This window comes from Ambystoma mexicanum, chromosome 3q (genome assembly GCF_040938575.1).
Source record: "Ambystoma mexicanum isolate Mex_15411 chromosome 3q, UKY_AmexF1_1, whole genome shotgun sequence".
Lineage (NCBI taxonomy): Eukaryota > Metazoa > Chordata > Amphibia > Caudata > Ambystomatidae > Ambystoma > Ambystoma mexicanum.
Window position 1 is genome coordinate 671,847,641 of NC_090926.1, and position 22,807 is coordinate 671,870,447.

General features: G+C 45.6%; 1 protein-coding gene across 1 annotated transcript in view; it reads right to left on the reverse strand.

Moving 5' to 3' along the window:
• Window positions 1–22,807, reverse strand: part of FBXW10B (F-box and WD repeat domain containing 10B) — a 322,682-nt gene that overhangs the window by 108,995 nt on the left and 190,880 nt on the right. Inside the window, exon 10 of the mRNA XM_069654556.1 lies at window positions 2,602–2,744. Within this exon, the coding sequence (XP_069510657.1) occupies window positions 2,602–2,744 (143 nt within the window). The remainder of the gene's footprint in view (window positions 1–2,601; window positions 2,745–22,807) is intronic.

A 22,807-nucleotide genomic window follows, 5' to 3' on the forward strand; every position in this document is an offset into this window, starting at 1 on the left:
TCAAGATTTCAGAAATGACAGATGTGCTTTACAGATTTGAAATCAACCGGATGGACACAAGATTCTATAACGCAGTTCTGGACAGGGTGAAATGGATGGAAGAGGAATACTTTAAACTACGAGATTGGTTATGGACAGTTATAGACTAGATACTCACTCCTAGGCTTTGGAATGGAATGCGCCTCGTCAAAGATCTGATCAAAGGTTTGGACTTCACTCGCCACCGGACGGTCTCGGGCACTGGTTCTGCTCACAGCACGGCCTCTGGTCTGCTCGGTCTGATGGGTTCTGGATACAGCGCTGCTTTCTGGGTCTGGATCTGGGTTCTAGCACAGGGTTCTTAGCTAGAAGCAAACAGCACAGCCCGGCTGTTGAAGGTGAGAATCAGGTTGCTAGATTCTGAAGCCTGCTGAAAAGAGTTCAGCTTTTGGGATTGGGCCTTAGCTTCAGAGTTCTAGAGCTTGGTTCTAGAGTCTGGTCTCTGGATCTATCTGGAGTCTGGAGTCTTCCGTCAGGGTGCTTCGCAAGACATCAGTTGAAGAGTGGAAAGAGTGTGTTTTTCATCTGTCCTAGCAGTCCTTATTTATGTGTTTTTCAAAGTGGGTGGGAAGGCAGATTCTACATGCCCAACCCTCTAAGGATTTGATAGGTTAGAGGATTCCCTGTCCCCTGACTGGAGAAAGGATCAGCGTGTCAGAATGAGTCCGAGTGATGCTGTGTTTATGGCTTAGCTGAAATCCCTCCCCTCTGCTTTTACCTAGAAAATACATTTTTCCCAAAAAACATATTTCCCAGATATACAAGTTGTTCATAATATATATACACATCACAGATTAATTAAGGCATGTCTCTGTTCAGGTCCCATGTTCCTACGAGCTTGGGTTCAGAAATTACCACTTATTTGCGCTTTTGGTGGGTTTCCCAATATTGGTTCTGCACCAAATTTTACACAAACATACACACTCCATCTGAGCAAATCTCTGTCATTTCTTATGTTCATAGCCAAAACAAGGCAGCTGCGATATTAATAAATTCCGGGGTTTGGTCTCAGAACATAACACAGCGTCCAGCTTAGTCTTAAATTGTGAGTGAATTTTTCATTTTAACCGTCTCAATTTTTGTCAGCTTGGTACACTTTGTTATAAGCATTTTTATAAAACATACATTTGCTTTCAATTCAATTCACACAATGGTTTGTCTCCGCCCCCAAAGCTGGCTGCCTCAGAGGTCACATGTCCTGTCTCTCCCAGAGCAGTTGTTGACCAGTCACACACAAATCAGCATATTCCTATTCATCCCAAATCCCCCATTGTTCCTTCCTCCGGGCTGCAGAGAAAATCTCCTCCTCTCCTGATTTACATGTCAATGCTACTATCCTCTCCTGTTGGTGGGAAGGCCCAGGGTGTGAAGGGTTCTCATTAAAAGAAGGCCTCTTGAAGTTTTAACTAAATCAGATTACCTTCTGGTCAATTGCAACATAGTTCCTTGTAAAAAAAAAAAACATTTATGAACTTACAATAAGCAACATATCTTTAAATCAAGTCTTTTTCAACAATGAAATCACTGTGTGGCACTCTATATGGCATTTTGATGGAATTCTCTTCTTTGACATAGTTTGGGTTCAATTGTTCAACTTTACCCAAAATAGTTTTAAAACGCTGGCTTTCTGGTAGAGGTGAGCAACGGTACTACACCCATTTTTGACAGCTGTCTTTCCATCAGTATCCTTAAAATAGGATTTTGTTCTGAGAACATATGATTTTTGCTGACATTGTATTTGTGTGGATTCTTGCAGTAAATGATGTGGAACACCCAACAAAGAAGTTGGATCTTTTAGGGTCGTTTGTGAGCCATGATTTTAGCAATTTGACACCCAAGAAAACAGATTTTTGAAACTAGCTCTGTTTCTTTTTCAATCAGCATTGCTATTTCCAAGTGGTTTCAGGCTGCTTTGTGGGTAGCCCAATGGTGGTTTTAGGCAGTGATCTCCTGTGCTCACTAAGATAGGCAAAAGTGGATGGCAGCCTATTTTTCAGGTTTTCACTGCGCATTTTCTGGTGATTTCTGGCGAGCAGCATGCTTTCCAGTGGCCATTATGATGTTTCTGCTGCCAGCAATGCACAGTGATGTTGCAGGGCTTGGATTAGTGGGTTGATACATCCCACAGCCCGTGTTGCAAATGATGTTGGTCCCTGCTATTGAGCGGATAAGGAGTCATGTGTGGAAAGATGTTGGTTGCTATAGTAAGATCTTACAAAGGATCCAGATAATCTTAGGACAGGTTGGTAATATGGAGACACCCATCGACCAATCTTACCGCTCGCACATCAGACTCAACCAACATACGTGGAATCCATATTCATTCCATGCACCCAACATTCCACTGAGCTGCATAGTCCTTCCTGCATTCCCTCAACATTGCAGAAGCATGCACAGACTGATAGAGTAACAAGACAGCATACTTCTTCTGGAATACTACATATCCACATAAGGTAACAGCATCCCTGTTTGAAAATATACAAAATACATTCAATGACTGTAAAAAATAAAAACTCCATGTGGGATATTTGTGTGTGATGTACCAATTTTCACTGTACTCACTTAGGATGCCGGAAAGCCATCAACTGCTTGCGATAATTTCCCATCATGCTCCATGCCAGGACATATCCATCAGCACTTCCGGACACCAAGTGCCACTGGTCAAAGGAAAGGCATTTTATGTGTCCTTTGTGGCCAGGTAAGGTCTATTGAAAGAGAAAGCATTAATTAATACGAAACACCAAAGAGTTATTGTTGACAACAGGCATCGTTCTTCTACACCGGAAATATACTGATGGATCAACGTGGCAATCGTAGAAATGGAATTTACATTCCAGGTTTAAACAGATTGGGAATGTATTCAAGCAAATTTGATTAGCTATTTCATATATACAAGTGTTTAAATTCCTGTCTCATCCCTTTCGAACTTAATAGACTTGCAACCATTTCCCCTTATTTTTCTTTTTTTTTATCCATGCATGCATGTTCTCAGGATTTTGTACCTGTCCTTCATTCAAATAAATTCTATGCATACATGCAAACGCGTTACTGTCGCGAGGTTGGGTACATTGTCATATACATTGAGGAACGCCATTCCTAAGCCATGACATGGAAAGACAACACGCTGCAACTGCGAGCACCAGTTCATTTAAAGATTCATGAGCACAGCTCAACATGTTGGTCCCATTTGGGGTTTTGCTTGTTGTCACCGGACTTCACATTTATAAACACACACATCAGTGATTAAATAGATCTGTGATGGATCTGCATCGTTGCAACCACCTCATACCAGCTCCAGGGCTGGAGTCAATGGCAAGTGCATTTTTAATTCTCAGTAAGTGTTATGGCGATGCCATGCTGAGATTTATCAACAATCTTTTACTGTGAGTCCCCACTATTGAGAACCTTGGACATGAGAGCCGCAGTGGAGAGTCAATTCTATATACACACCCTACCTATGTTTAATAATAGTAATATTGTATGGTCTATAGATAAATGATTTTGGACTTTGTTTCACTCGTAAGAAAACACATCTGCATTAAAATCATTATGTCAAATGTGGAAAGAATTTGACATGACAAAAAATAAGGTGCATTCATCTTTTGTCTATGAGCCAGATGAAATCGACCTTATCAAATCTGATAGTAAAGATGTTGACGGAAAAAGCGATTCAGCGTTTGTACTGTTCAAACAAACTTATCACTTACCAGGTGCAGCGAGGGTGATAGAGAGCCGACCATGATGGCCGCTCCCTTGTGAGCTCCCGCGCGGCCCTGCATGAATACTGCTTAATCCTCACCATTCCAGAGGATTGCCCTTCCAATCCTACACCTATTACCATTGCTGATGGTTTAACAGAAGAAAAGGCTGAAACAAACGGAATCCGGAGACTATAGCAACCCAAACCGCACCCTGCGAACCTGCACAACAAGCGAGACCCTGACGGCCCGCGGGCGCCCAGTGGTCTTCCCGCCGCCCTGTGGCAACCGACCTGGGAGCGGCGACTGAGCTCAACATGGAGCTGGGTCTGAGAGGCTGAGACGAGCCGGCGCGCCCCGCCTTGGGTACTGGTGGGCCAAGCGACACTCAAGCTCGCCTTTGTCCCAGTGATACAGCGACAGAGAAAGACAGATCTATGCCGGGTGGGACTCCCACACCGCATGATCAGACCGGTCCACGGACCGGCGGCTCCAGAAGTTGCGAACCGGCGCGGGCCCGAGGACCTCCTGACCGAGGACCGCGCTCCGGTCTAAGCGACCACCGCGGGGCGTCAGGGTTCCATTGTATGCCCCATCGGAGAATCAGAGGAGGAGTTCACATAATTACCAACTGTCTAGTAAACCCAGGGATCTAACGTTTTTGGGTCCAAATTGAGAGGGTCTGCTATGACTCAGGCCCGTTCTCCCTTGTTTCTGGTACGTCCTTTTGCAGAACGCTATGGGTTACCGTGGAAATGCTGGTGGCCATGGTATTCGCGTAGACGCTCAGGTCTACGGCGCCGTCCCGTGCGTAAGGTCAGGTGACCTGTATTTAAGCCGCGCCTCCGCGCAGGGCGGCACTTCTGAATTTGTCAAAATTCCTAGAGCTCCTTACCTCGTATCTTGTTTTCTTGGCTTCTTGGATCCCCGGCCCTGTCTTGTTACCTGAATTACCTCCCCCTTGTCATTGCTACCAAGTCTTACCTGCTTGTAACCAAACCGGAACGGCCCCGGACTGCTTTCATCTGAATCCTCAAGTCTTACATGCTTGTACCCGACCCGGAACGACCACGGACTGCATTCGTCTAAACCTCAAAGTCTCACCTGTTCATACTCGACTCAGAACGGCCACAGACTGCATTCGTCTAACCCTCCAAGTCTTACCTGCTCTTACCAAAACTGGAACGTCCACGAATTGTAACTTCTTCATCCCACAAGTCTTACCAGTGTTTAATCTTCTTTCTGGAACTGTCAAAAGACTTTTTCGGACATTCAAGGATTACCGCGCATCGGCGCAAGGACCAAAGGACATTGGCGCATCAGCGCAGGATTTCAGGAACATCAGCGCAAAGGCGCCAGGATCAATTAACTTTTTAGGCGTCATTGTTTCCCGGACTACCAACTAATTTCCCACATTTTCTACAGTGACTATCCAGGACAACACTCATTTGGTAAGCACAAGACTATCATTTCTGCCTTCCTAGTTATTTCTTGTACTCTTGGTAATAGTCCCCTTTTGCTTTCAGGGTACTCACTGATCTAACTTGGAGCATTCGGTCCCAGTCTGATTTTCTTGTTTGTGAGTAGCAGTTCAGTATCTTCCTTTGGAGTTCTCATTACATTTAGCTTCATGTTAATGCCTGAATAATTCTCTTGCAGCCAGCTGTTGAAGTACCAGGGAGTACCTTATTTTGGGCACTACTCACCTCAAACTGTCCTTATGTACACTTCAGGGTATATTGTCAGAAAGCCTAAATTGCATCACGACGTGTCAAGCCACCACTACTATATTGCGCTTCTGGTTCCTGACATATTCAGAAGCCTACAAAATGGAAGAGGCCGTTGATTATTTGGCGGCTCTATCCAAAGTGGTGGAAGACCGGAGGGCTGACATGACAGCCGCTCATGATGCTACCCAACGTCGTATTAATGAATTGCATGCTGGGCTGCAGTCAGGGGCTGGAACAACTAGTCCAGGAGTGAGTTCAACTCCGGGAAGAGCTCAGTCATGAAACAAGTCAAGTCCAGTCTATATGACTATGCAGTTTCCTCTAGCCCCACCAGAAAGGTTCTTAGGAGACCCTAAGACTTTTTGAACATTCATTAATCAGTGTTGTTTACATTTCTTGTGTAGGCCTGCATCTTTTCCGGATGCTACTACTAAGGCAGCATTTGTTCTGTCTAACCTTGGGGGCACTGCTGCAGTGTGGGCCAATCCCCTGCTGGAACAGAGTAGCACGTTAATTTACGATTGTGAAGCCCTGATTACGGCTATGACCCATTTGTTTGATACCAGATATAAGTCACAGGCAATGGATTTGGAATTGCTTTCTCTACAACAGAAAGACAAATCCTTTTTGGTGTATTTGGCAAAATTTAACCAGTTGGTTGCCGAAACTGATTGGCCTGACGAAAATAAATCTGCACTGTTTTACAAGGGTCTTTCGGAAGGCTTAAAGGATGTTTTGGCAACAGTACTGGTGTTTCCTACTGGTTTCCCAGAACTGGTTGATCTGGTCTTATAAATCGATGCCCGCCAGCCGGAACGTAAAGGAGAACAAAGAACCACCCTAACTGTTCCTATGCCAGTGACTCCTGTTTCAACTTCAGAACCAATGCAAATTGGTGCAATTCGAGGTCCGCTTACTCCCCCAGAAAGGGAGCTTCGAAAGCTCAACCATTTATGCTTCTATTGTGGTTCATCGGGTCATTTCCTGAAACTTTGTCCTAAGAAACCTAAGAAGGCGGGAAACGCCAAAGCTCGACAATAGAAGGGGTCCCTTTGTCAAGTCAAACTGTCATGGGCCCCAGATCCTCGGTTCCTTTCTCAGTTTTCGCTACTTTGTCTTGTACTCCTGAGACTCTGAGACTACTTGGTCTGTTGAACCTATGATTGATTCCGGTGCAACTGGAAACTATGTGGATGCACAATTTGTACGTGATCATTCCATTCCTCTAATTCCCAAGAAAACACCAGAATTAGTGAATGCAGTAGATGGTACATCGCTGATTTCTGGGCTGGTGACAGAACAAACCATTGACCTTGTTTTTTCGATTGGTGACTGTCATTCGGAGAACATCCAGTTCGATGTCATTTCAGCTCCTCAACTTAAACTGATTTTGGGGTTACCATGGCTAGTGAAACACAACCCTTCCATTGATTGGAGGTCACGTGCGGTTGAGTTTACCTCAGACCAATGTCAGGAGCTTTGTCATACAGATGTGGTTGAACTAGGAAGCCCTAGTGCAAGACTCCTAGATTCAGCCTTAACTATTGGGGCGGTTACCACAAATGCTTCTTCCACATGAATACGATTATTTTAAGGACATGTTTGATAAGAAAGCGGCGGAAAAACAACCTCCCCATCGCCCTTATGATTGTCCAATAGAATTGAAGGTGATCCCGTATTCGCTCTGGAAGAATCTATTCGCTTACACAAAAGGTGGATGTGATACTAAAAGAGTATTTAGATCAAGCACTCCGGATGGGGTTCATCTGCCCCTCCAGGTCTCCAGCAGCATCACCACTGTTCTTTGTACCTAAGAAAGAGGGAGACTTACGCCCCTGCATTGATTATAGAGAGTTGAATGCTGTGACTGTACGGAATCAGTATCCTATTCCCTTAATATCTGTTCTGTCGGATCAACTAGGTTCTTCCAAGTTTTTCACCAAACTTGATCTAAGGGGGGCATAAAATCTTGTGAGAATCAGAGAAGGCGACGAATGGAAGACAGCTTTCAAAACCAAGTATGGGTTGTTCGAGTACTTGGTTATGCCATTCGGCCTTTGTAATGCCCCAGCCACCTTCCAGTATTTCATCAACAATGTCTTCAAGGATTTACTGGATCGGTTCATGGCTGTTTATCTTGATGACATACTCATTTATTCTTCTACTTATAAGGAACACGTCAAACATGTATCCACTGTTTTACAGAGATTGTGTGAAAACAACCTGTATGCTAAATTGGAAAAGTGTGTCTTTCATGTTGACCAGGTGGAATTCTTAGGCTACGATATTACTAGTGAGGGGGTGAAGATGAGCAAGAATAAAGTTAAAGCCATTTTGGACTGGCCTGTCCCAAAAGATGTAAAGTCCCTTCAGTCTTTTCTAGGGTTTGCAAACTTTTACAGGCGGTTCATACACTCTTTTTCACCCATCGCAGCACCTTTGACTGCATTAAACAGTGCTAAGAAACACTTTGTATGGTCTGATCAAGCCCAAACAGCCTTTGAAACACTAAAGTCCACGTTCACTTCTGCCCCGGTCCTACAACATCCAGATCAAAAGTGCCCGTTTATTGTTGAGGCCGATGCCTCTGATGTGGCTGTGAGAGTGGTGCTGTCCCAAAGATGTGAAGACACTGGTCTTCTACATCCTGTGGCATACCATTCCAGAAGGCTCACTAAGTATGAGATGAACTAAACAATCACAGAACGTGAACTTTTGGCTATACGCATTGCGTTCTTGGTATAGAGACACCATCTATTGGGTACTATTACTCCCGTACAAGTCTTCACTGATCATCGTAATCTTCTTGCTCTTAAGTCTGTACAGTGTACCACCGCTCGCCATGCAAGGTGGCAAGAATTATTTTGCATGTTTAATTTCCAGATCACGTATCGTCCCGGCAAGATGCATTCTAAGGCTGATGCATTATCAAGACTGAATTAAGGCGGTCTGACTCCTCACTGGGAAAGCACTGTGTTACAACCATTGTTTGTCATTTGTTCTTGTTCCATAAACTCATCCATGAAGGGTATGATTATATCTTGGATGGAGACGAACCCTCCTGAACTCCACGATCCTGAAATATATATCGTCAATTCCATGCCTTATGTGCAAGAACGGTTGTATCTCCCTACCTAAGAAACACGTATCTTGGCCCTGCATTGGTGTCATGATGCCTTGATGGCCGCACATCCAGGGAGACACAAAACACTCGAATTGTTAAAACGTTGGGCGTCCTGTCCTTCTATGGTTAATGATGTTTCGGATTACATCAAGAATGCGCAGTTTGTGCTCAGTGTAAATGTACGGTGTCTAAACCTATGGGTTTAATTCAGCCTATCCCTGTTCCTAAATAACCCTGGCTGAGGATCTCTATGGATTTTGTGGTGGAACTACCTCATGTTCAAGGTTATGATACCATATGGGTGGTCGTTGACTACTTTTCCAAGATGGCCTTGTTTGTACCATGCCAGGGTTCTACCTACAGCACCGGTTCTAGCGGATATGTTCTTGCAGAATGTATTCTGTTGTTTTGGACTCCCTGAGATCATTATTACCGATCGTGGCTCACAGTTTATACTACATACTTCATCTGGAAAAAGATAGCGAAAAGAAGCAGAATTTAAATCAGATACTCTCCGCTCCTTCCAGTTAAGCACATTCCAGGAATCCCCATTACTGGAGAAAGAGTTTTCCAACAATGGACAGAAAAACTACAGATCCACACAATGAACAACCTATTCCCAGAAGGAACTTTTCTTTTACTTCAGCAAGCTCAAACTATGGGAGGCAATAACGCTATAGATGTTTTTATCTACTTCAGACTGCGGCATACACTACAGACCAACATCCCCACCTTTCCGCAACAGCCCTTAGTCTTCCCTCTACTAGATAACATGATACAAGCTCAGGGAGAAGGCCACCTAACAATCACCATCTACAGGTCCCTGCTACCAGAATCCAACCCACCCAACCCAGGCGGGAAAAATTCATTAAACTCCACGATTGCAGAAGGAGACTGGAACTACATATTAAATCTCACCCAAAAAGTAGCAATCAACATGAGATATAAACAAATGCATTTCAACTACCTGCATCAAGTATACCTCACACGAGCGAAACTTCACGCACAACGAGAAACAATATCCGCGGACTGCGGTCAGTGTGGATGTCCAGAGACTGATTTCCTACACCTGGCATGGACCTGCCCCACAGTGGACACATTCTGGAAGGCAGTGTTGGAGAAGACGTCTGCGATAATCGGCACAGAGCTGCTCCCCGACCTGAAATTGACGATGCTGGGCCTGACTAAAGATCCGCAACCCGGAAATTAACGGATCCTCTACTAGTTCTGGCATGAAGAAGAGTGGCTTGTAATTGGGGAAGAGGTCTGCCTCCAAGTCTACACCGCTGGTTAAATGACATTACGTACTGCCAAGACGTAGAAACCAGCTTCATCAAGACACTGCCGCTACATGCAAGTCCTCCAGACATCTGGGGGCCATATATAGCCTACTTGATATCGTCTACAGACGATCTGGAATCACAAACCCTGACCCCGGCACATAGTCAGAGGTCATCACCATCTCATTGCACCAACGGCCCAGACAACATGTAAAAGTGACTTTTCAAATGGGACCCACGCTCAATCATACAAGAGGCGGAGCACAAGGGGGGAGGAGGGCGGTGACGGGGGGGTTGCACGTGGAGGCCGGTGCATGGCTTGTTTGTTACCTGTTGTAAAAACCCAATAAAGAAAGTTTTAAAAGAAATATCACTGACCAGGTGCAGAATGCCACCAAATGGTACAATAGTTCAATGTTGGAGCTGCACTGCATCTTTTAAAGACTACTTTACAGTGGGGAGGAAAAAGAGTAAGGAAATGAACACAAGTGAGGCGAGAGCTTGTGAGAGCATATTTTATTTTACCCTCACTGATAGTCGAGAAGGATTTTAAATATAAAATTCAAATGGTTTGTTTCTTAATGAATGAGTCGGAAGAAATTACAAAGAGTTAGCAGTTCAGCAACTCCCTAAAGTATGCAAGATATGTGGGAGAATTAAGTACCCAGAGATTTTATCTACAATTTAAGATTAGCTAACTCAGTGTTATGGCAGTGGTGGGTGCTTGAACATTTTTACACCAAGATAGGTTGTGCCTGTTAGGGAGTTTTACAAAAGTTCTCCATAGGTAGGACTTGAGACAACTCAGACTTGGGACACAGGGCTCCAACTCTTAGCATAGGCCTTAACCACACACCTTTGTTGGTAGTTTATTTTATGAGTGAGAATAGGGCTCTAAGTGGTACAAAGAATTTAGACTATTCACATAGGCCAAAAAAACACTGGCACACTAAGGGGCTGATTCATGGAATTATGTGCTCCGAAAAACGGGCTTTGTGCGCCATTCTGCTCGCAAATCCGCATTTGTGAAACAGGGATTTGCGGTCAGAATCGCACACAAAACCCGTTTTTCGGCGCACATAATTCATGAATCAGCCTGTAAAAGTTATGTAAAAATAATGGTTTATTTTATGTATACACTAAGGTAAATTTAAAAGGTAAGTGCTGGTTGATCCCTGCATTCCGCACTCTAAGGAATGATGGGACATTTTAGGCAATCACGATTTGAAACCTCTGGTAGTATCCCCATCTCTTGTTTGTGTCATTTTGCCAGGCTGTCCACGATTAGCCACCCGGTGTGGGGGGCAACAGATTCTAATAATATTTCCCTCCCGCAATCGCGTAAGATCAGAGACGTGGATAAAATATCTCGGACAGAGCTTATGAGTACACTGGGTGCTACAGGCCCCTCACAGTGCTGTAATTAATTTATTGTTAAAGGAACGAAAGCCATGAGTAATATATGCACAAGAGTGGCACCATTAGACCGAGAAGCCCTAAAAGAATGTCCAAACCCTGGTTTTCTGAGAATCTCCTTCTCCTTCCTAAGCAACTTCGAGCTATGGAACAGCAGTGGAGAAAACATAGAACTTCTAACCATGCCATCATGGCCAAACAGGCACAGAAAGAATACAGAAATGCTATTTCTAAAGCCAAATCTGCTTTTCTTACTACCAAAATAGAGCCTTCTAAAAATCAACCAAGAGAACTCTTTTCTATTATCTCTAGCTTTATTCAGCCAAAATGATTATTCTCCTGTGCGGAACCTTCGCCAGCACAGGCCAATATATTTAATTCATTTTTTCCAGATAAAATTGAGTAAATTCAGAAAAACATCCAAGCCAATATACATCAGAATCAAGATTTGAATATTGATACCACAGAGTCTATTCTGTCCCTAAAATCCGTAAAGTATGTGAGTGTGCTGCCTTTTGAGTTCTCAGCAGTATCAGAGGACGCTGTTCGATTAGTATCCACAAATCTGTGTCATCGTGTTCAGTACATTTGGAGTTGAAAAGAGCTATTGTCACTTCTGTCCTGAAAAAATCGGATTTTAACCCTGAAAACCTCCAGAACTACTGACCAATAGCAGGTCTTCCATGGCCGGGTAAAATTCTGGAGAAGATTGTTACATCTCAATTGCAGTGCTATATTCAGAAAGTGACCCTAATGGACCCTCTTCAGTCAGGTTTCTAGCCCAAGTGCGGAACAGAGACTGCTTTGTGGGCCCTTTGGGATGATCTCCTCGAGGTGGCAGATCAGGGAGAACTATCCCTATTGGTCATGTTGGATGTCTCTGCAGCGTTTGATAGGGCGGATTACCGCATCTTACTTAACCGCCTCAGAGAGATCGGAAATGTGTTGGAATTGGCCATTAAATGGTTTCACTCATTTTTAACTGACTGGCAGCAACATGTGGGAATGGTATTTCGGACCCCCTTCCTCAATACTGTGGAGTCCCTGAGGGATCCTTATTATCTCCCCTTATTTTTAATTTGTACCTGCACCCTCTTATGGACATCCTGAGGAGACACATGGTTAACTTTCATTCCTATGCTAATGATACACAGGTGTTCATCAAAATAGGGAATGTGTTTTAGTCTTTTTTGAAGGTCAAGCATTGCTTAGAAAACGTCAATGGTTGGATGTCTTCCAACTGGCTACAACTAAAAAAAAATGAAAGTAGCACTGTTTGGCCGCAAACATTTGCTTGACTACTCAAGGCGTCCTCACCCACCATGTTTTTTGGTACAGAATTGTTGTTTGCCATGGAAGTGAATAACCTAGGATGTCTATATGGCAGGAGAACCTGAGTAGTGAAGCTCAGGTGGCTGCCAAGGTCCAGTCTGTGCTGTATAGTCTGTGTCACCTGTGACAGGCACTTCCGTTTGTTCATGCGGCTGATCATGCAGTGGTAGAAGGAGCCCCCAACTTGACTACTGCAATGGCCTTTTGGCATGTATTTCTTCAAAGCAATCTCAGCGGCTGCAAAGAATGAAACATTCCACAGAAAGACTGATATTCAGAGTGAGGAAGTCAGGATTACAGCGTTCTCTTCACTGGCTTACTGTAAAAGACAGAGTTGACATTAAAGTCCTCTGTTTAATTTGTAACTGTTTCCATCTTCATCTAATACCACTCAACTGCATCCTAGCTCTGACTAAACTGTCTGCATGCATTACTGTTGTATTCTTGTGTATGTACTGCGGCTGAATTTTGTACTTGTAACTAAGAGACCTCTCGATCACATGTGGACTACCAATTGAAAATGCTTATACACCTCATGTAACAAGCGCCACGATGCCTCTGGGCTGCAGCTGCACTATACAAATGCAAATAAATAAATAAATGACCTTGCTCCCTCGTACTTGTTGAATAAAATCTGCAGGTATCTACCCACACCCCATTTGTGCTCAGGGAACAAATTGCTGTTAATAGTTCCGCCTTCCGTTTGTATTTTCATAGGTGATCGAAGGTTTGGAGTATATGTTTATGGTCCTGAAATATGGAACAGGCTGCCAATGGAAATTTGTGCCCTGAAATCCCTTTTCATCACTATTTAAGCGATGGACAGATGGCCAGATTATTCCGATTGCCCGTCTGGATAGACTTTGTTGCTCAGTTTGCTTTATTATTTCTCTTGCTGATACATTGGTTTCCATCTGCGCCTAGACACGATTTAGTTCGTCCAGAGCACAATATAAATACGTCAAAATCAAATCAAATCACTATAACACACAATAAGTAACTTTCGAAAAACCAATGCATTATTCACAGTAATTAAACCACTTTGTTATACTTTTTCATGGCAATATGCAATTCAAAGGTATGTAAAATACTTTTGTAGTAACTTTTTCAGGTAAGATAGATGAAACAAAACCAACACAAGGTAAGTAAATACTTGGCAATAATTCCAGAGACCTAACAATTTAGAGGTCCATCCCTAACTAGTTATGAGTGTCTCAGAGTCAGTTTGGAAGGTAAAACAGTTAAGGGACAGCTGTAGAAAGATTTAAAGTTCCAGAGGAAATCTTCTGTAGCAAGTAAGTAGCAATCTTTGTTGGAAAAAGGTTCAGGGACTTCGTAGAAATCTCCCTGAAGGCACGCAGGCGTTAGGCCTGGGCGAACATGTATGGGCAAACTCCCAAACACACGAATCAGCACTCCAGCAACACAGGAGCAGCAAAGCAACTTTAGGTAAGTTCTACCAGGAATCTCACAGTACCTTATAAGGGGAGAAGAGTATGCAGCATGACACCTCCAAGATGCAGCAGCAGACCCTGTCACTGCATTCCTGTTCAGGAGATGAAAGGAGGGACACTGGAGTGGATCTCGCAGCAACAGTCGAGTGAAGAGGCTCTCAGCAACGGATTCTTCTCAATTGTGTGTTTTTGCCACCTTTTGGTAGGCACCAGTGAAGACTGATTACCGGTCGGTCGATTCGTCTTGATATCTCAGTCCATCACTCAGTTGAGGGGACTTCAAGGAGTGGAATCTTGCCTCTGGAGGTCTAGAAAGAGGCCACCAACGTTTCGGGAGGATTTGATCTTCAGAGGTTGATGCACTGTACAGTGGCCACAGGTCCCAGTTCATTTGCCGGTTTGCAGTCCAAGAAGATCACGGCTTGTTGTGGGATAGTTCGAAATGCAAGTCGTCGCACGACAGATTAGTCCCACCAGTCTAAGCGAGAAAGTTGTCCTCTTCAGAGTTCTCCTGATGGTTGGCAGGAGGGTTCTCACAGTAGCAGTTAAACAGAAGGCATCTCTGGTTGCCTGGAAGGGGTTATGGTGTCTCTCCTCTTCTTTCTCGTTGTGTATTCAGTTACAGTGGTCAGCTTGTCTTCAGCCTCAGGATTCATGGCTTTTATGCAGGAACCCAGATATGATATGATATGATATTATATTATATTATATGATATGGCATTTATAACACGCCTATACACAAGTGAAGTGGGAGAATGGGAAAACAAGCTCCCCCCAATCTCATCACGACCATGGCCTAGAGGATCACAGCCTAAGCACCCTCCACGGGACGAGTTCGTCTATCTACCAGATGACAAAATACCCTGGTTCGGAAACATAAGGGTATGCCCACCAGCCTGTCTGGCTCAAGCCGACACCTGCGGCATGGATGAACTCGACTGAGACAACAGCCACAAGTATCCACATCGTTAGAGATGCCATAACGACCTAGCCAACTGCCAAGAACACACGTGCCACCATGCACACTGGTCACTCACACACCAACCTACACGAAGAACATATCCAGTGCTATGACGTAGGTGACTGACACACCCACTGACGTGCATCGTTGTTATTTTTCACAGAGGCCTTTTTATAGTAATGCAGAAACGCAAGATGCTTGAAGAACTCGTGTATACGCTTGCTGACGCTTCTCCCAACACTCGCCCTGTGACGACACCATCATGTATACCTAACACTGCTTGTGACACCATGTCAACCCGCGATCTCCGTACAATGGATTATGTATCGCCACCCATGAACTAGGCCCGAGTAGGCTGCAAGCAAGAGCCCCACCATGAAAATCCTCTCAGAGCAAGAGTACAAGTGCTGATCATGCAGAACGAGCCCCAGCGAGAGCTCATAGCCAAGGCCACAATGTTGCAACTCGCATGCTACCAGCCCGGCGCCAAGGTTACACCTGTAAAAGAAAAGCCAAGCCCACAGAAGCGGAATACAAATCTAATGTGCAGAATTCTGCTCCAGCTACGGTCTCTCCACACGTGACCAAGCCGATCTGACAAGGTGCCAGACCCACGGGACAGAAAGTCGTCTGGGTCACACGTCTGGGACACAGGTTGCAACAGCGAAGCGGCAAGATGGACACCTACGGCGATGGGAACGGCCCGCTCACAAGTCTATGAGCAGACTTGTACGTTGTCTGCATAAACACATAGTTGCTAATGACAGGTACACCACGAGCTGGGAACGACGATGGTCCCAGGCTTGGGGGCTCGCGGGAGGCCAATCAGAACACAGGGGGGCTCCTCACTGACACCATTAATATTAGCCAATCACCAGGGGTCTCCTTGTAGCGATTTTCAAGTAGCTAATAGTAGGGACAGCCCAAGTATACCACCTGACTCATCCTTAACCACTAATATCCTTCTCCATATGTATCCTATACTAACCGTACCACTCGGGGAACCAATCCGGAGTGGCAATAGGTTTTTTGCTAACTTTCCCAGGTGATGCAGGTAGCGCGTCATGGTGTATGGCACACCCAACAAGCAATGTGAGATTGTGAGGGAGGGGGGAGGAGTTGTAATAAGGGCGGCGGGAGGTGTTATTCCAGTGTGTGGGGAAGATTTGATTAATAAGTGTTGATAGATGAGTGAGCAGTAATGGGACAGGCACGAGGGCCGTCCTCTACCATGTCACGGAAGCAGGGTGGGTGGAGCCAGAAGGGACCACGTGCGGTTTGCCTGTAGACACTGATTGGTCTAGATCGTGGGCACCTGTAGAGGGGGTCTGTGTGGCTTTCCTACGAATTGGCGTTTTCGATCAATGAGTAGATGAGGATCCCTATTGATCGAGCAGTGAAACTCGATAGATAGATGACGTTTTCCTGTAGGAGGTAGCTAGATTGTTGCCAAGTACGGATGATAATTGGCTGGTTAAGCCCCCCCGGCGAGGGGCGTGTCACACGCGAGGCGACACAGCGTGCGCAGTCCGATTATAAGAGTGTATTGTTGGTTACCTTGTTCCTGGCGTAACAAGAGGACAGCTGTGGGGTTAATGGGGACAAGAAATTAAAACTTATTGCACACTCTCTTGAAGTGTAAAGATCTTACCGGTAGTAGTTGAAAGAGGTTGGTGACGTCACCCGTAGGGCCTTCATAGGACCCCTTGACCACATCGCGTTGTTGAGGGGTGGTAGGGGAGTAAGCAGAGGACAAGGGCGGTAAACCCGAGGTGTGGAGGCTGCGCACGGAGACCGCCGGCCACCCCCAAATATGGGAAGGGTGGAAAGGGGGAAGTGACCGTGCACAGAGAACGCCGGCCACGCTGAGTCAGGTGGAAGAAGGAGGGGAGTGGAAAAGGTGGGGCGGCTGTACAAGCACGTCACACAGGGCACGCAGCCGCAGGGGGCTTTGTGTGCCGCGGCCGCAGGGGGTCATCCAACAGTATCAAAGGAAGAAAAACAAACAGAGGAAAAGGACTGTATACTTGTAATTGTTATACTTGGTTGTTTTACTTTTAGCGGACGGTCGAAAAGTCCCCAATCTCCGGGCCAGGTAACGACGGCTGTGCTGAGGGGAGTTAAAAGCACAGTATAACCATGTCATATGGGTCGGGATCTGGAGGGTGGGGGAACACTCTGACTACCCCCCTCCAACATATTTGCAAAATGCTGTCACCCCACAGGGAAAAACTCATCAAATATAGCATAGAATGGACACAAGGAACAGACAACAAAATGACAACACCATGGCCACCTAACGGCAGTTTTGAACCGTACGTCCAACACTCACTGCTGACACACATACACAACATGTACAAAGGGAAGAAGTTGGCACATCACGTGGAGGTGTTTAAGTTGTGGAGGATGTTCCAGGGGTCCCGGCCAGGACCAACCGGAATGCTCACCGTGGAAGGGACGACAGAAGGGAAGGGGAGCAAAGAAACAAAGGAGGGGAAGGAGATTAAGGAGGAAGAAGGAAACAGGGAAAAGGCGACCAGTAGCGCACAGTGTGCGGGAAGAGACAGGAAGGGGGATACAGCCCTTTACCATATACCGCTACAGGTAGCTACCAGAGGGGGGAGGAGGTGACGAGCACGGTAGGTCCGAGTTGCACGCAGGCACGCACAAAGGGAGGGAAGAACAGCGAGGAGCACATTTCGAACATAGGACATGGATAGCAGCGCAGGTGCTCTTAAAGCTGCGAGGGACAGGAGAGCAACACATGGGAAGGAGAGCTGTCACAAGAAGAGGAGGAGATGTTGGAGGAACGATTGGCTGAATTGAGGGATGAGCGGAGTGCACTGATTAAGCAGCTCAAGCAAGAGGCACGAGGAAGGAGGAAGGAAAGTAGGGATGAGTTAGAAAGAATGAAGGAGCGTACAGAAGAAAGGAAGAGGGAAGCGGAGAGGATGAAGGCAATAGCGGAAAGGGTATCCCGAGCAGCACAGCGTGACATGAAGAGAAGGGAGAAAGAGAAGGAAAAGGAAATGGAACTATGGAAGAAGAAAATACTCTCTGAAAGCACCAGGAAATACAAAGAAGGTAAAGTAATAGAAAGCATATTAGAAAGGGAGAAAGAGAAATGGGAAAGGAGGAGAGAGGAAGAAAGGATATTAGCGAAGGTAAGTAGTGAGGTGATGGAGGAATTGAAAAAGAAGAGAGGAAATAGGTGGTAGGTGGTAAAATAGTGGAAAAGAATGAAGAGGAGAGCAGAGAGAGGAAAGTGGAGAATGGGGTAAGAACAATAAGGCAATAAGGGGAAAAGGACAGCTTGGGGGTTGTCGCTCCTGGATGAATTTTGCAGCGAAGAAGAAGAGGGTGTTGGGAGAGAAGGAAGAAGCGGCAGTAGGGAGAGCTTAGATAAATTGTACATCACACGTGCTAAAGGGGAATCACCATGGGCATGTAAGAAGAAGGAAGAAGTGAAGAGAAGTGAGGAGCAGTTAAGAGAAGTGGCAGTAGGACCAACATGCGCAGTTACATCAACATCATCACACCCAATACACCCACCCACACCCGCGCCTGAACACAAACCATACATCGGCAGGCTCAGAGACCTCCCAGGACGCAGGCAGGAAGAACGGCCACGCACACCTGCAGTAAACCAAGAGAGTAATAGGAGAGGGGGGAGAAACGAAGGAGAAAATATGACAAGCAGTGGTAATATAGATATGGCAGCAGATTTACTTGACACAGAGGAAGAGGTGGAGTTCACGGATTCCACCCCGCGACAACTAGGGGGACAGATGGGGTACAATTTAATGCCACTATTGGAGAGGGGAGGGGCTAGACCACAATATGTCCCTTGGAAGCATGCTGATAAGGAGAATATAAAGTGCAGGCTCCCATCATTAAGTAGAGGAGCGGGGAAATGGATATACGAGATGGAAAAACACACCGCGGGACAGAAACTAGCAGTGGGAGACGTGAAGGGTCTATTAATATCAATATTAGGAGACGTGGCAGATGACATTTGGAAGAGGGCAGGATTCCCCGGAGTTACAATAACAAACACGTCACATGACGGGGCGCCATTGGCCAACTGCAGGCATGCATTATGGCAGGCCCTGAGGGTGCAGTACCCAGACACATCAGATATAGGATCAATTACGTCACGCAAGATGCGCGAGAATGAAGATCCTGTTGATTATATCCAGGAGATTCAGGAGAAGTGGCGCTTGGAAACTAGAGAGCAATGGGACAAGACACCAGCAATTTTTTACCACATACTAGTACAAGGGCTTCCGGAGGCAGTACAAAGACAACTGAAGAAGATAGTGGGAATGGAAGCTAAGGCCTGGCCGGAAATACATCTAACAATAATACACCACTGTAGGATGTGGCAAGAAAAGATTAAACAAAAGGAAGAAGATAGGAAAGCAGAAGAGACAAAATGAGTGCAGAAAAAACTAACTAAGTATACCATGGAAGGAGCACTAATAACTACACCGACAATAATGGCACCAAACCCCACGCAAGTAGTGGCTGCACAAGATTCCACACAACAAAAAATAGTACCATTACCACAACCACCACAACTTATAAGACAACAGATGCCACCACCCCCACCATACACGGCTCCCACAGGAGGAGGGTACATGCCACCGGGAAATGGATATTATAAAAACCCCAGGGGAAGGGGCGGAATGATGAGAGGGAGAGGATATGGCCAACATGCACAACAGCAAGGGGGAGGATTTCGAAGTTACTACCCCAATGGGTAACAAGGGTACCAAGACAATGCAGGGAGTTTCCCATGGCAGGCCAGGGAACCACCTGTATGTTGGGTTTGTGGAATGTTGGGACACATGTCATGCACATGTAGAATGAGACCCACCCCACCAGCCTGGGGGGAACAGGGACCACAAGGGCCTATGAGGTAGCAGCGTGTTTACCAGCAACTGCAGGGAACACAATAGAGCAACACACAGCAGCAAGTATCACCACAACAACAGTTGCAGACATATACACCACCGCAGCAGCAGGTGGCAATAACACAGCAACACCAAGTGCAACCAGTACAACAGCTCACTCAAATACAGGACCATAAATTGACACCCATTGATACACCGCTACAACTAACCCAGGAAGCGGTCAGTCACTGTACCCACAATAGGACAGCCCACAGCCCACAGACGTCTTTGGTGTGTCCCATCCTGTCGATAACACCTAATAGTGCGGAGGAACCACGCATTCAGGTAGCGATAGGTGACAAAAAATGTTCCTTCCGTGTTGACACTGGGGCAACTAGGTCTTGTATAAGGGGGGGGTAAATTTAAAATGTCAGGCGAGGCCATGCACACTCAAGGATTCTCTGGGGCTAGAGGGTTGGTTCCCTTTACTGATAACATCTCCTTATCTATAGGAGATAATGACATGTCTGTCCCACTCCTGTATTCAAAGGAGTCGCCAGTGAACATACTTGGAAGGGACATAATGAGCAGATTAAATATGACAATCTCCTTCACGGAGAACTGCATAATTTGCTCCACACAGGAATAAACATGCTTACTGCACGACAAATACTGCAAGCTTACTGTGGCCAGCCAGTAGCTTGAGCTGAGCCTGTAGATGGCGAGCTGTTCCAATATGGAACAGACATGGCATTTGCATGGATGCCAGGAATAGAAGGCAAGATTTGGAAGAGGCCAGCAGCATATTTGTTCAGGCTTGAGACACCAGCTAGTGAACCAGAGGGGAAGGTGATTTCGGTGAGCATCGAGAGCATTATAGCGACTGCAGATTACATCGCAGTACATGCCCAAGACGGGGAAGGGAGAGCCTGGAGAGCAGTGATAGCAGGCTCACGCAGGTGTCTGATGAAGAGCTAATTTCAGAAAACAACGGAGAAGGAGAGATGGTACTATGATGAGTGTCGACATCTGGTTAAGAGTAACATACAAGCAAGTAGCACTGAAAATGGCTATGGTACTCGAGGCACCTGCATCTACCCCAGTACCATTTTATGAGGAAGACATGGCCAAGGTTCCAGCATCACTGTGGACCACCAGTCCCTATGACGTGGGCTGCATAAAGAGCATTTAAGGAGTACAAATAAAGTCGAAAAAGGGCGCAATACTACCTAGAGTGAAGCAATACCCACTATCAAAAGAGGCAGATGAGGGCATATACGAAACCATAACAGCCCTGATAAATAATGGCATATTGGTACCATCAGAGTCAGCATGTAACACGGCTGTGTACCCAGTGCGCAAGGCTAAAGGAGGGTCTTGGCGTTTCATCCAGGACCTCAGGCCCTTGAATTACATTGTAGAGGCAGAATACCCCATAGCAGCAAACCCAGCCATGATACTATGTGGAATACCAGCAGAGGCATCATGGTTCACTGTGAATGACCTCAAAAATGCCTTTTTCTCAATACCTCTGCACCCAGATTCACAAGATTTGACAAGCTTCACATACAGGAATACAAAATGGAAACACACAAGGTTACTACAAGGGTACTGCGAGTCACCCTCAATTTTCAACAGAGTAATACAGATGGATTTGGGAAAAATTGAAATGGAAAGCACAGTGCTGCAATATGTTGATGATATAATAATTTGCAGCACAACTGAGAGGTGCAGGGAAGACTCAGTAAAAATGCTGACAGTGTTGGCTGAAAAAGGGTACAAGGTAGACAAGGAAAAGTTACAGTACTGTAGGGAACAGGTACTATACATTGGCCAACTAATATCCCAGCACGGAAGAAACATTGCACCACAAAGAGCACAAGCCATAACCAACACGCCACAACCAGAAACTGTGAGGGAACTGCAGCAGTTCCTGGGCCTATGCAACTACTGTAGAGCATGGGTTTTCGACTACAGCTCATACATAGGACCCCTGCTCGAAGCACTGAGAGAGGCACAAAAAGGGGACAAGAGATTGGGGTGGACAAGAGAAATGAAAGAGGCATTTGATGAGTTGAAACACGCCATATCCACAGCTCCCGTACTAGCCACTCCAAATTACGAACATCAATTTTTCATTTTTTCACATTGAGACTCAGCAGTAATGAAAGCAGTATTGACTCAGAAAACTAGCATGGAACCCAAGCCAATAGCCTTCTACAGCGGTCACTTGGACCCTGTCATGTTAGGACATTTCCCTTGCGAACAGGGTCTCGCCGCAGCTGCATTTGCGGTGGAGAAATCATCATCGATAACAATGGGGTGCCCCACCACATTATTTGTGGAGCATGCACTGTTTGCAATTTTGAACAAACCTAAGTCCACACTGACCACACAGAGGGTGTCAGGTTACGAGATTATCTTATCCAGACCCGAATTGACAATTGTCAGATGCAGTAACGTAAACCCAGCCAGATTCATAGCAGAAGTTGTTGAGGAAGGTGATTATGCTCACGATTGCACACAGACTATTGAAATGTACTCCAGCACAAGGAAAGTGGAGGAGGATGCCCTTAAAGGGGGTGAGATTTTGTACATTGATGGTTCGTCAACCATTGACCAAAGCGATGGGATAAGGAGAACTGGGGCAGCAGTAGTTAAAATGACGGAAGATTTGATGTATGTCCCAGTAAAATGCGTGCAATTACTGCAGCATTATTTGGCTCAGGCAGCGGAAATGGTTGCGCTGATTTTGGCACTAAAGGAAAGTGTTAACAAAAGAGTTACTATATACTTTGACAGCGCATATGTCACATCAACGGTGCACTCCGGGTTGATAAAATGGCAGAGAAGGGGGTTTAGAAGAGCTGATGGCACC